The 11,695-nt window shown below is 42.4% G+C and overlaps 1 protein-coding gene across 2 annotated transcripts; it reads left to right on the top strand.

Moving 5' to 3' along the window:
* The first annotated feature begins 2,878 nt into the window (after positions 1-2,878).
* On the top strand, positions 2,879-11,174 carry LOC116366989 (serine/threonine-protein kinase 16-like). 2 transcript variants are annotated; one of them, XM_031818825.1, is made up of 7 exons: positions 2,880-3,030; positions 3,913-4,039; positions 4,274-4,493; positions 4,711-4,844; positions 4,973-5,189; positions 5,466-5,587; positions 9,206-11,174. In XM_031818825.1, exons 2-7 carry the CDS (start codon positions 3,954-3,956, stop codon positions 9,342-9,344), a joined length of 918 nt encoding a protein of 305 aa, XP_031674685.1. In that variant the 5' UTR covers positions 2,880-3,030; positions 3,913-3,953; the 3' UTR covers positions 9,345-11,174. The 2 variants fall into 2 exon arrangements, with proteins under 2 accessions (XP_031674684.1, XP_031674685.1); XM_031818824.1 differs by lacking the exon at positions 3,913-4,039 and having other exon boundaries at positions 2,879-3,030; positions 9,206-11,041.
* Positions 11,175-11,695: the final 521 nt, after the last annotated feature.

Here is an 11,695-nt window from a genome sequence, read left to right as displayed (position 1 = left end):
CCACCCACTGTGGTGCCATGGGGTGACCGTGGCCAAGGTCCAGAGAGCTTGGTGCATTTTGAGCAACACCACAGCCATCGCTGAGGCCTGGGCGCGTCTCGACCCACAAGTTTGACCTGATGTATGCCAAGCGGGCATTCGTGCACTGGTACGTGGGTGAGGGCATGGAGGAGGGAGAATTCTCTGAGGCCAGGGAAGACATGGCTGCCCTGGAGAAGGACTATAAGAGGTCGGAATCGACTCATTTGAGGAGGACGAGGAGGAGAGGAGTATTAGGAGAAAGTTCAAAGGAGGGATATGTCCTCGGTCGGCTTACGTATCACTGAGAGATAGAACTGCCTTTACTTGACCATGAAGTGGGGAACGGCCTGCTCCTTCCCTTGTCGAAAGTCATCAATCGTGTTTTCTTCACCAAAGACCCCACATCCATCCATGTTTGACACTATTTTCCCAGGTTGACTATGGAACCATGCAGAACCTTGAAGATTAAGCTGTCTCCATAAAAATGTTCATGTACTTCTGTGCGTTCAGATCTATCCTAAACACTAAAGTTACTGCCATCAGAAAACAAACTAGCCAACTAAACCCCATGGTGTTGGGTCTTAATGAATGTAATTCAGTAACAGTCTTGGATATTTTGCATTGCATGTTAAGTTACCCCAAAATAATTTATTGGTTATCCCTGCAGATTGTATTATTTTCTTTGCCATGTCTTTAAGAGTTATCGCACCAGGTTACTGTTGTGGCTGTATCCCCTCCTTTGTAAATAAAGTTTTATCTCAGTTAAACCTGTTACCTCTTTCAATGGTTCTAATCAATCACAACTGCCTCCAGTCCTGACACTAGGTTTCATTGTAATTTGTCTAAATGACTATTAAACGCCCATAAAACATCGGTCTGTGCAATCGGCCACACAAATGGCCTGGTAAGTAGCAGAGAATTCTTGGGATATAAATGTAGCCGCAGGGTGCCTTGAAAAAATAAGTTTATGGTCAGGTAACTGTCTTAATTGCATACTCCTGTGGACTGTCAAGCCCCATTGGATGAAGAAAGCCAGGGGTCTGTCCTTTGACCTTCTCAATGTGTTTTGAGAGGTGAGAATCTCAAGGATAACCTGTAGTGTTGCTAACGTGGAAGATTTTCCCCATAATGCAAAAACAGTTTATTTAGATTGTTACAGAATAGCCCAAAGGTGACAAGTGGATATATGGATGGTATACTTTTGATTTGAGACCCACCTTAGCAAAGTTGAGTCCACTGAGTAGTGCTCTGGTTTAATCAAATACTTGATTTGGCCAGAGGAAGTGCTGAATTGAGAAGTTTAATTCGGCCCAAAACCACTCCCGGGAATTAAGCCTAAGAACTTTTGTATGGAGGTCAATGAGTGTTCAACAAAACAGTTAACTAATTTGCTACGTGAGGCTTATTTGATCGAATAGAAATTTCATTAGGTTACGAATGCACTAATGTGTGGGACGCAAAATGCTTCAAAATATTTGTCACATTGCTTCATAAACAGGTGTAGAGTACACGTAGCACTAGACCAAATGCCTGCAGGTGGCCATATTGAGACGTTTTATTTTACATCCAAGGGGAAACGCTTGTAGCATGAGAAAATACTTTATCGGACCTGTGGCCTGTCATGGCAGAAGCATGCGAATTGCCGTTGAGGGCTTCCGTCATTTTAACGTCAACTGGGTAGAGATTCCCATGCGTTAGGCACAATCAACCAAGATTAAGATAATTTAGTACTTTAAAATGGCGCTCCCCATGCGGTCACATACGCTATAATGGCACGGATACAAAAACAAGTACTACAATCGCTATGGCCTGTTCACACGCGTATATGTCCTTGTGCTACGTAGAATGATTTCGCCTCCTCCCGCCTGCCTTCCGTCTTGAGGACATGTATTTCCATGGTTAATGTTAACTTGACTATATTGTCGATATAATAGAAACTTCGATTGGTGCCGCGTTCGAAACAACTAACTCCGAAATCTCCGACTCCGGTATGTTCAAAACAATTTGGAACTCGGGGGAAAAAAACGAGCTCCGACTGGGAAAAATCGATTTGAACTGTCTTCCAACTCGGGCCTCTAAACCTAGAGCGACCTGAAGATCGCTGACGTCATGATTTTACCTTGTATTTTTCCGAGTTCCCATTTTATATATATTTTTATTTAATTTTTTATTAACAAATCAATACATAAAGCACATGAGGGAACACAAGCATACATAGATTACAAACAATGGACAATCGCGCTAGGGGGTACAATATCACATTACAATTACACAAGGACCTTAAGGGACATGCATATATTTACAATTCTAACAGCTTTTTGTTAGTAGAGCATTTAACCGTCTTAAAATACAGTTCAATTTCTTTTTGTAGGGTACGAAAATGTGGTTTTCTGTTTGTGAATTTACATTTGTGTATATGAAATTTGTCCAAAAGAATAATGAAATTAATTACATAAAAGTGATTCCGCTTATTTCTATTGTATGTAAAGAATCCAAACAGTACATCTCTCCACAATAGTGTAAAATCTTCATAAATGTGTTCAATTATAAACCTATTGATGTCTTGCCACAGTTTTCTTACATGCATACAATGCCAAAAAAGATGCACAACTGTTTCTGGGTGGTCATTTCAAAAGGAGCAATTTGAGTTGATGTTTTCCTTAAACTTCTTCATATAGTGGTTGGCAGGATAATATTTATGAATAATTTTAAAGGAAACTTCCTTAATTTTGTTAACAAGTAGGTATGTGTGTGGGCAACATCCAAACTTTTTTCCAACAGACGACATCAATAAATCCATTCCAATAAGGCATGACATAAGGTATAGATACAACATCCTGCTGAAACAAGGATCGTATCGCTCTGTTGTTGAATGGACCAAAAGAGAAACAAATCTTTCCTACTGTTCCGAGTTCCCATTTTGGAAGGCAGCAGCTCACAGGCCTGCGTCATCATTACGCGTTTTATGTACACGGAAGTAGCCAGCAGAAAACAGGACGATAACAGAAGGTAATTTTATATATCCACCGCTAACAAACGCAAATATCCCCATGTATTTTCCTCACACGTTTATCAATATCTATCAGATAATATTGGCTGATCAGGATTGAGCTGCATGCTGCCCTCTTGTAGTTAGCTTGTATTCTCAAACCGGTGTGCCACGTTACTAAACAAAACCGTACACTTTTGAAAAGGTTTAGGACCAAGAGTCGCTGTAGCGCGGCTAGGAAAGTAACCGAAAGGTTGCTCGTTTGAATAGTTAGGCCAGTAACCGAAAGGTTGTTAGTTTGAATCCCCGAGCCGACAAGGTCAACAAATCTGCCGATGTGTCCTTGAGCAAGGCACTTAGTCCTACTTTCGCCAAGGTCCCCGTCGACAATGTCGGACCCTGGCCGTAACCCCACTCTCCAAGGTTGTCTCAGGAGGAGTTGTGATATGCAAAAAACACATTTCCAATTCACACGTGTAAATAAGACAAATATAAACACCCACAATTATTATCAAGCACAGGTGACAGTGAATCATTTTGATAAGTGAAATTGACACTGCATCCATCCTTGGAACATAGTGGAATGGACTGGATTTCATGTTTCAGTATGTTTTTTACACATATATCCCATACTCGCCCTCTATCTCCCATCGCTTTCCACTTGACCTCTCACTTTCAATTCCACTAAACCTGGTCTTTTACCTCGTATGCACTCCATCTCTCTCAATTCAATTTAAGGGGCTTTATTGGCATGGGAAACATGTTTACATTGCCAAAGCACAAGTTCCAAAATAAAGACATTTTGAATGACATATGTCTGTATACAGTGTTGTAGCGATGTGTAAATCGTTAAAGTACAAAATGGAAAATAAATAAATATGGGTTGTGTCTCTCTCTCTCAGTCCATCTGGGTGTTGGTGTGTTGAGTTATGCCCCAGAGAGGATGGGTCAGACCCTGTGTATCTGTTCCCGCGGCTCCATCACCATTGACAACAAAAGATACTACTTCATCCAGAAACTAGATGAAGGGTAAAACCGTCCGCATCAGTGAAACACTGTTACCTATTCTACATGGCAGACGATCATCCCGGTCCCTCCCACACATGTATTTGTATTTCAGTCTTCTGTAACGTTACATCTTACTGATCAGGACTCTGGTTTTGTCTGCCTCTCCACTTTCTCCTGCTTTCCTTATCTACCCCCTCTGTCGTTCCCTATTTTCTCTCTTTCGTCTTTTACCTTCCATCCCTCCCCTCATCCCAGAGGGTTCAGCTATGTGGACCTGGTGGAGGGGGTGCAGGACGGGCGTTTCTATGCCCTGAAGAGGATCCTGTGCCATGACCGGGAGGGTTGCCAAGAGGCTCAGACGGAGGTGGAGATGCACCGTCTCTTCAGCCACCCCAACATCCTGGGCCTGGCAGGGCACACCTTCATAGAGAGGGGGGGCAAGAGTGAGGCCTGGATACTGCTGCCCTACGTTCAGGTACGTGTACGTGTGTGCGCATGTCTATGTACTCACGCCTGTATGTGCGTATTAGAGCCCAGGTGTTTTTTTGGGGTCCGATATTGTTTTTTTGGGGGGGGGGGGGGGGTTAAAAGATACCAATACATCTGCCGATATACTGTTTTACAGCGTGGAAATGAAAAAGTGTGTATGTATGCATCTTTGTATTCACGCCTCGGTGTGGGTGCTCCTACAGAAGGGCAGTCTGTGGTCAGTGCTAGAGAAGCTGAGGGACAAGGGCAGCTTCATGCCAGAGAGACGCATCCTGAAGATCCTACAGGGCATCTGTTCTGGACTGAAGGCCATGCATGACAGAGGCTACGCACACAGGTACAGGCTGATACTGCTATTACACACACACACATACACACACACACACGATTATGGTTAGTGGTTCAAATTAGAATGAGGCTCTCTCTATCTCTATCCCTCTCTTTACCTCTCCTCTCTCCTGTCAGAGATCTGAAGCCTACCAATGTACTCCTAGAGGAGGATGACAGGCCGCTGCTGATGGACCTGGGTTCTATGAATCGCTCCAGGATGGAGGTCAAGGGGACCAGGGAGGCCATGACAGTACAGGACTGGGCAGCTCAGAGGTGTACTATATCGTACCGCGCCCCTGAGCTCTTTAACGTGGAGAGCCACTGTGTCATCGATGACCGTACAGACATCTGGGTAACGCACATTAGCGTACTACCCCCCCCCCCCCCCCCCCCTTCTCACTTTATTTTGGTCGGTGGAAACAGTCAGTATTTTACAATCGATATAACATAGACCAATTTGTCATAACAGAGATTGGTAAAGACATTGCACTGTGCGATGCTGTTTTGACTCCAGCCATGTAGTCAACATGTTGGGCTCTAGTTAGATTGCTATCTCTCTGTCTCCATCATCCCTGGTGTTTGTTGACCTTGTAGAGACTGTATTCTCATTCTTTCTCTCTCTCTCCAGTCTCTGGGCTGTGTACTGTACAGCATGATGTTCCTGGAGGGGCCCTATGACATGGTGTTCCAGAAGGGAGACAGTGTGGCCCTTGCTGTCCAGAACCCAGTTACCATCCCTCAGCCATGCAGGTCAGTCAGTCCCCTGGCAAGCTAACTCTAACCCCCAGTTACCATCCCTCAGCCCTACAGGTCAGTCAGTCCCCCTGGCAAGATAACTCTAACCCCCAGTCACCATCCCTCAGCCCTACAGGTCAGTCAGTCCCCTGCCAAGCTAACTCTAACCCCCAGTTACCATCCCTCAGCCCTACAGGTCAGTCAGTCCCCCTGGCAAGATAACTCTAACCCCCAGTCACCATCCCTCAGCCCTACAGGTCAGTCAGTCCCCTGGCTAGTCAACCCCTAGTTACTCTTCAATCCATCACCCGCTCAACTTTCAAGGCTAGCAAAATATAATTTATTGATTCCAAATAGGCGCCTACCACCTAGGCACTCCTGCAGATCTAAAAGGATTGGATAGATTTAAGCATTTTTCATCTGGCCTTTTCATAGGTTGTATGGAATTTATATAATTTACAGTATGTATTTTTTCTCAAGTTACTCTGGAAGTTTCTCAGTATATATATTTGTTATTCTGGTAGTTTATTTTTTCTCCAGTTATTCTGGTAGTTTCTCAGTATACAGTTGAAGTCGGAAGTTTACATACACTTAGGTTAGAGTCTTTAAAACTCATTTTTCAACCACTCCACAAATTTCTTGTTAACAAACTATAGTTTTGGCAAGTCGATTAGGACATCTACTTTATGCATGACACAGGTCATTTTTCCAAAAATTGTTTACAGACAGATTATTTCACTTATAATTCACTGTATTGCAATTCCAGTGGGTCAGAAGTTTACATACACTATGTTGACTGCCTTTAAACAGCTTGGATAATTCCAGAAGATTATATAATGGCTTTAGAAGCTTCTTATAGGCAAATTTACATAATTTGAGTCAATTGGAGGTATACCTGTGGATGTATTTCAAGGCCTACTTTCAAACTCAGTGCCTGTTTGCTTGACGTCATAGGAAAATCAAAAGAAATCAGCCAAGAAATTGTAGACCTCTACAAATCTGATTCATCCTTGGGAGCAATTTCCAAATGCCTGTAGGTACCACGTTCATCTGTACAAACAATAGTACGCAAGTATAAACACCATGGGACCACGCAGCAGTCATACCGCTCAGGAAGGAGGCGCGTTCTGTCTCCTAGAGATGAACGTACTTTGGTGCGAAAAGTGCAAATCAATCCCAGAACAACAGCAAAGGACCTTGTGAAGATGCTGGAGGAAACGTGTACAAAATTATTTATATCCACAGTAAAACAAGTCCTATATCGACACAACCTGAAAGGCCGCTCAGCAAGGAAGAAGGTACTGCTCCAAAACCGCCATAAAAAGCCCAGACTACGGTTTGCAACTGCACATGTGGACAAAGATCATACTTTTTGGAGAAATGTCCTCTGGTCTGATGAAACAAAAATAGAACTGTTTGGCCATAATGACCATCGTTATGTTTGGAGGGAAAAGGGGGAAGCTTGCAATCCAAAGAACACCATCCCAACTGTGAAGCACGGGGGTGGCAGCATCATGTTGCTTTGCTGCAGGATGGACTGGCACACTTCACAAAATAGATGGCGTCACGAGGAAGGAAAATTATGTGGATATATTGAAGCAACATCTCAAGACATAAGCTATTTTTCCACAACTTTGGAAGTATGCTTGGGGTCATTGTCCATTTGGAAGACCCATTAACGACCAAGCTTTGACTTCCTGACTGAAGGACAACAAAGTCAAGGTATTGGAGTGGCCATCACAAAGCCCTGACCTCAATCCTATAGAAAATTTGGAGGCAGAACTGAAAAAGAGTGTGCGAGAAAGGAGGCCTACAAACCTGACTCAGTTACACCAGCTCTGTCAGGAGGAATGGGCCAAAATTCACCCAACTTATTGTGGGAAGCTTATGGAAGGCTACACGAAACGTTTGTCCCAAGTTAAACAATTTAAAGGCAATGCTACCAAATACTAATTGAGTGTATGGAAACTTCTGACCGACTGGGGAATGGGATGAAAGAAATAAAAGCTGAAAGAAATAATTCTCTCTAATATTATTCTGACATTTCACATTCTTAAAATAAAGTGGTGATCCTAAATGACCTAAAACAGGGAATTTTACTAGGATTAAATGTCAGGAATTGTGAGTTTAAATGTATTTGGCTAAGGTGTATGTAAACGCCGACTTCAACTGTATATATTTATTCTGAAGTTATTCTGGTAGTTTCTCAGTATATATTTATTCTCCAGTTACTCTGGTAGTTTCTCAATATATATTTGTTTCCGGATATTCTGTTAGTTTCTCAGTATATATTTGTTCTCCAGTTATTCTGGTAGTTTCTCAGTATACACTGCATTCTAAAACATTTCAGACCCCTAGACTTTTTCCACATTTTGTTATGTTACAGCCATATTCTATAATGGATACAATTGCCCCCCCCTCCCCATCAATCTACACACAATACCCCATAATGACAAAGCAAAAACGGGTTTTTAGAAGTTTATCAAATGTATTATTTAAAAAAAGAAAGTGATGTCACATTTCCATAGGTATTCAGGTCCTTTAGAATTTTGTTGAAGCACCGTTGGCAGTGATTTCAAGCCTCGATTTTTCTTGGGTATGACGCTACAAGCTTGGCACACCTGTATTTGGGGAGTTTCTCCCATTCTTCTCTGCAGATCCTCTCAAGCTCTGTCAGATTGGATTGGGAGCGTTGCTGCACAGCTATTTTCAGGTCTCTCCAGAGATGTTTGATCGGGTTCAAGTCCGGGCTCTGGCTGTGCCACTCAAGGACATTCAGAGAATTGTCCCGAGGCCACTCTTGCGTTTTCTTGGCTGTGTGCTTTAGATTGTTGTCCTGTTTGAAGGTCAACCTTCACCCCATCTGAGGTCCTGAGTGATCTGGAGCAGCTTTTTATCAAGGATCTCTGTACTTTGCTCCACTCATCTTTCCCTCGATCCTGACTAGTCTCCCAGTCCCTGACGCTGAAAAACATCCCCACCGCATGATGCTGCCACCACCATGCTTCACCGTAGGGATGGAGCCCGGTTTCCTCCAGATGTGACACTTGGCATTCTTTTCAAAGAGTTCAATCATGGTTTCATCAGACCAGACAATCTTGTTTCTCATGTTCTGAGTCCTTTAGGTGCCTTTTGGTTAAGTCCAAGCGGGCTGTCATGTGCCTTTTACTGAGGAGTGGCTTCCATATGGCTAGTCTACCTCAAGTCCTGATTGGTGGAGTGCTACAGAGATAGTTGTCCTTCTGGAAGTTTCTCCCATCTTCATAGAGGAACTCTGGAGCTCTGTCAGACCATCGGGTTCTTGGTCAGGGAGGGGACCAAGAACCTGATGGTCTGACAGAGCTCCATCTCTGCAGCACTCCACCAAGGCCCTTCTCCCTCGATTGCTCATACTCTAGTATTTTCTCAGTATATATGTGTTCTCCAGCTACTCTGGTAGTTTCTCAGTATATATATTTGTTCTTTAGTTGCTCTAGTAGTTTATCAGTATATATTTGTTCTACAGTTATTCTGGTAGTTTCTCAGTATATGTTTGTTCTTCAGTTGCTCTGGTAATTTCTCAGTATATATTGTTCTCTAGTTACTCTGGTAGTTTCTCAGTGTCTTATGGATGTTTTTGTTGTTCCCGTCCAGTTACTCTGAAAGCCTGCAGAACCTGCTGAGCTCCATCATGGTGTCCAACCCCCAGGAAAGACCCGACGTCAACTGGATCTTGGATCAGATACAGGACATGACGTGTTCCAGCCCCAACACACAGACCAATATGGTATGATGCTCCTGATCGGGGAACCATGGCAAGCCTGGTTCCTCTCTGCTTCCAACATCTGTGGGTGATGAACTTTGAACTTTATGACCTCTGGACTGTTGTAATGGCGACCCTGACCTCGTCGTTTTCCTCTAGTCTTAGAAGGGGATCCTACCCCATACACACACAACTGCTATTCTGCAGTTGAAACCACATAGACTTACGTCACAAGTCCTCACTGTCCTCTATATGCATGTGCAACAATATGCTTTGACACAGTGTCGGTCAACTCCACATCCAGCTCACCTTGGGGAAATTGAGATTTGGGTGGAGCCATTTTATGACTGCTAGTGAATAGGAAACCCCATGGGTTAAACTACCATCATACAGTTGAAGGGGGCCCCGGACCAGGAAAAGGACCTATGGTAAATTCCAGACAGACGGTTTCCATGGAAATGTACTCAGCCATATCTTCTATCAGCTTCAAAGGGATTTTAATAACTTGATTCCAGACCTGGGTTCAATACACAAGTATTTGTTATTTAAATACTTTTTCTGTATATTTCAGTATTTTCAAATACACAGCTCAAATGTTATTTATTTGTTTGAGTACTTGAATGGTTATTTTTAAAAACCAAATAATCAACCAAATTGTATTTGAAAGTGTTTTCAAATACTATTTTCAAATACCTGGGTTAAATGCATGGGAGTGTATTTGAGTGTTTTAACATAATTTCCAAGTGTATTTCCAAATACATTCCAATATTCATCTACTTGTTTTTTCAAATATAGGTCATCTGATTGTTTTGAGATGTATTGAAATACCTGAAATAGTATTTTGAACCCAGGTCTGCTTGATTCATCCTTGAACTTCTTTCCATCGTAACTGTATTTATTTGTTATCATGACATAATGCTATACTGTAACAATTCTCTATTTTCCATTCATGACACGTTGATTTAGGCCTGTATGTATTTGGCAATACCTCACAAGATTCTGTTTTGAGTGTCAACAGGAAGATAAGATAATCTGGTTTTAAATCTCAGCAGGTTTTGCTCAGTTAACTCTCACTACAGTTGCTTGATAGTAACTTTTTAATGGTTGCTTTTTTTAGGCTGTTATTTGTGTGTGTGTCTATTTAAGGAGCAATGATTTATTTGTCCATGTATGTGCTATATGAACACGTTCTAAATAAGACAATGAAGTTGGAATACAGACGTTATTGATGATTTCAGTGGAACAATGTAGAATGTACTGGAACTATAAATGGCTGCTGGCTATTTCCCCTGTTTGTAGCCTAATTCAGCCCATCCAGGAATTTGAGATGTTATGATAAAATAATAGGGAATTTCATAATACTGTTAATACAACACTGAAGGCGTTGCTTGTTTCTCATAAGATTGATGTTTTATGGGCATTACTTTATTTTTTTTATTTTTTTAAAACATTTGTGGTACATCTTAATTTGTTATGTATAAGAGGCCCTTTTCATGTACTTTTAGAGTTGTCTGAGGGCCTGACTTTCTAGATGTTGTCATGTGGCTTTTATTCCACTCGGGGGAGCCGTGTCCTACACCTTGGTCAAAGCAGAGGGAGTCGGGGTCTCAAAAGGTTGTCTTAGTTTGGCCAGACCTGTAGAGCTGATAAAGACTCACTCAATATGTGAACATATGCAAAACCTCTACTCTGATAAACACCAGGGTATAAAATGGTACTGATTCTGATTTGTCCCTTCTCCTTTTACTCCAATACATCCACATTCCATGATAACATTACAGTTGCCAATACCTACCCTTGCTGTTGATAAAAAAGGCAGGGCCAGCAGTTTTCATTGGAAATTAAAGTTCTATACTACAATTACATGTTTAAACTTGACTTATGGGATTGTTGGCAGTGAAGAAAGGATGAGCGTGATGCCAGAGAGAACCAGAAGGTGCCGCTGGAAGCTCAATGACAGAGGCATGGATAATGTGCAGAGTGCAGGCCAGAGAACCTGTAGCTTGTAGCTGTGTACACAGCCCTATACGTTGCCTTAAGTGTGTACGCACAGCCTCAGTCTTGGATGGGCTGTGTGTGCGGACTACAAGGTATGAAACAATTATCAGAAACGGTTTACTGCGCCTGGATTTACAGCCCTGTGGCTCACTAGGGTCAAAGTGACGTCGTACCTCACTCCTCATCCTAATCAATCTCAGACGGTCATAAACCTCACAGACATAACCCACAGCAGAAACGACTGACACAAGAAAACACACACTAACACTAGAGGAATTCATTACACTTTAACGTTTTCCCCAACCAAATACACCCCCATACAGGAGGTCGGCCCACCCATAGTCCAGACTCCCCTGGGACAGTATTCATTACACACAGACTGT

The sequence above is a fragment of the Oncorhynchus kisutch genome, unplaced genomic scaffold (genome assembly GCF_002021735.2).
Source record: "Oncorhynchus kisutch isolate 150728-3 unplaced genomic scaffold, Okis_V2 scaffold1638, whole genome shotgun sequence".
Lineage (NCBI taxonomy): Eukaryota > Metazoa > Chordata > Actinopteri > Salmoniformes > Salmonidae > Oncorhynchus > Oncorhynchus kisutch.
This window is presented reverse-complemented; position numbering and strand designations above follow the sequence as displayed.

Coding starts and splice junctions, on each gene's coding strand:
- LOC116366989 (XM_031818824.1), top strand. CDS start 2,894: ATGGACCAAAAGAGAAACAAATCTTTCCTACTGTTCCGAGTTCCCATT. Junction 4,845..4,972: donor GACAGAGGCTACGCACACAG/GTACAGGCTGAT, acceptor CTCTCCTGTCAG/AGATCTGAAGCCTACCAATG. Junction 5,588..9,205: donor ACCATCCCTCAGCCATGCAG/GTCAGTCAGTCC, acceptor GTTCCCGTCCAG/TTACTCTGAAAGCCTGCAGA.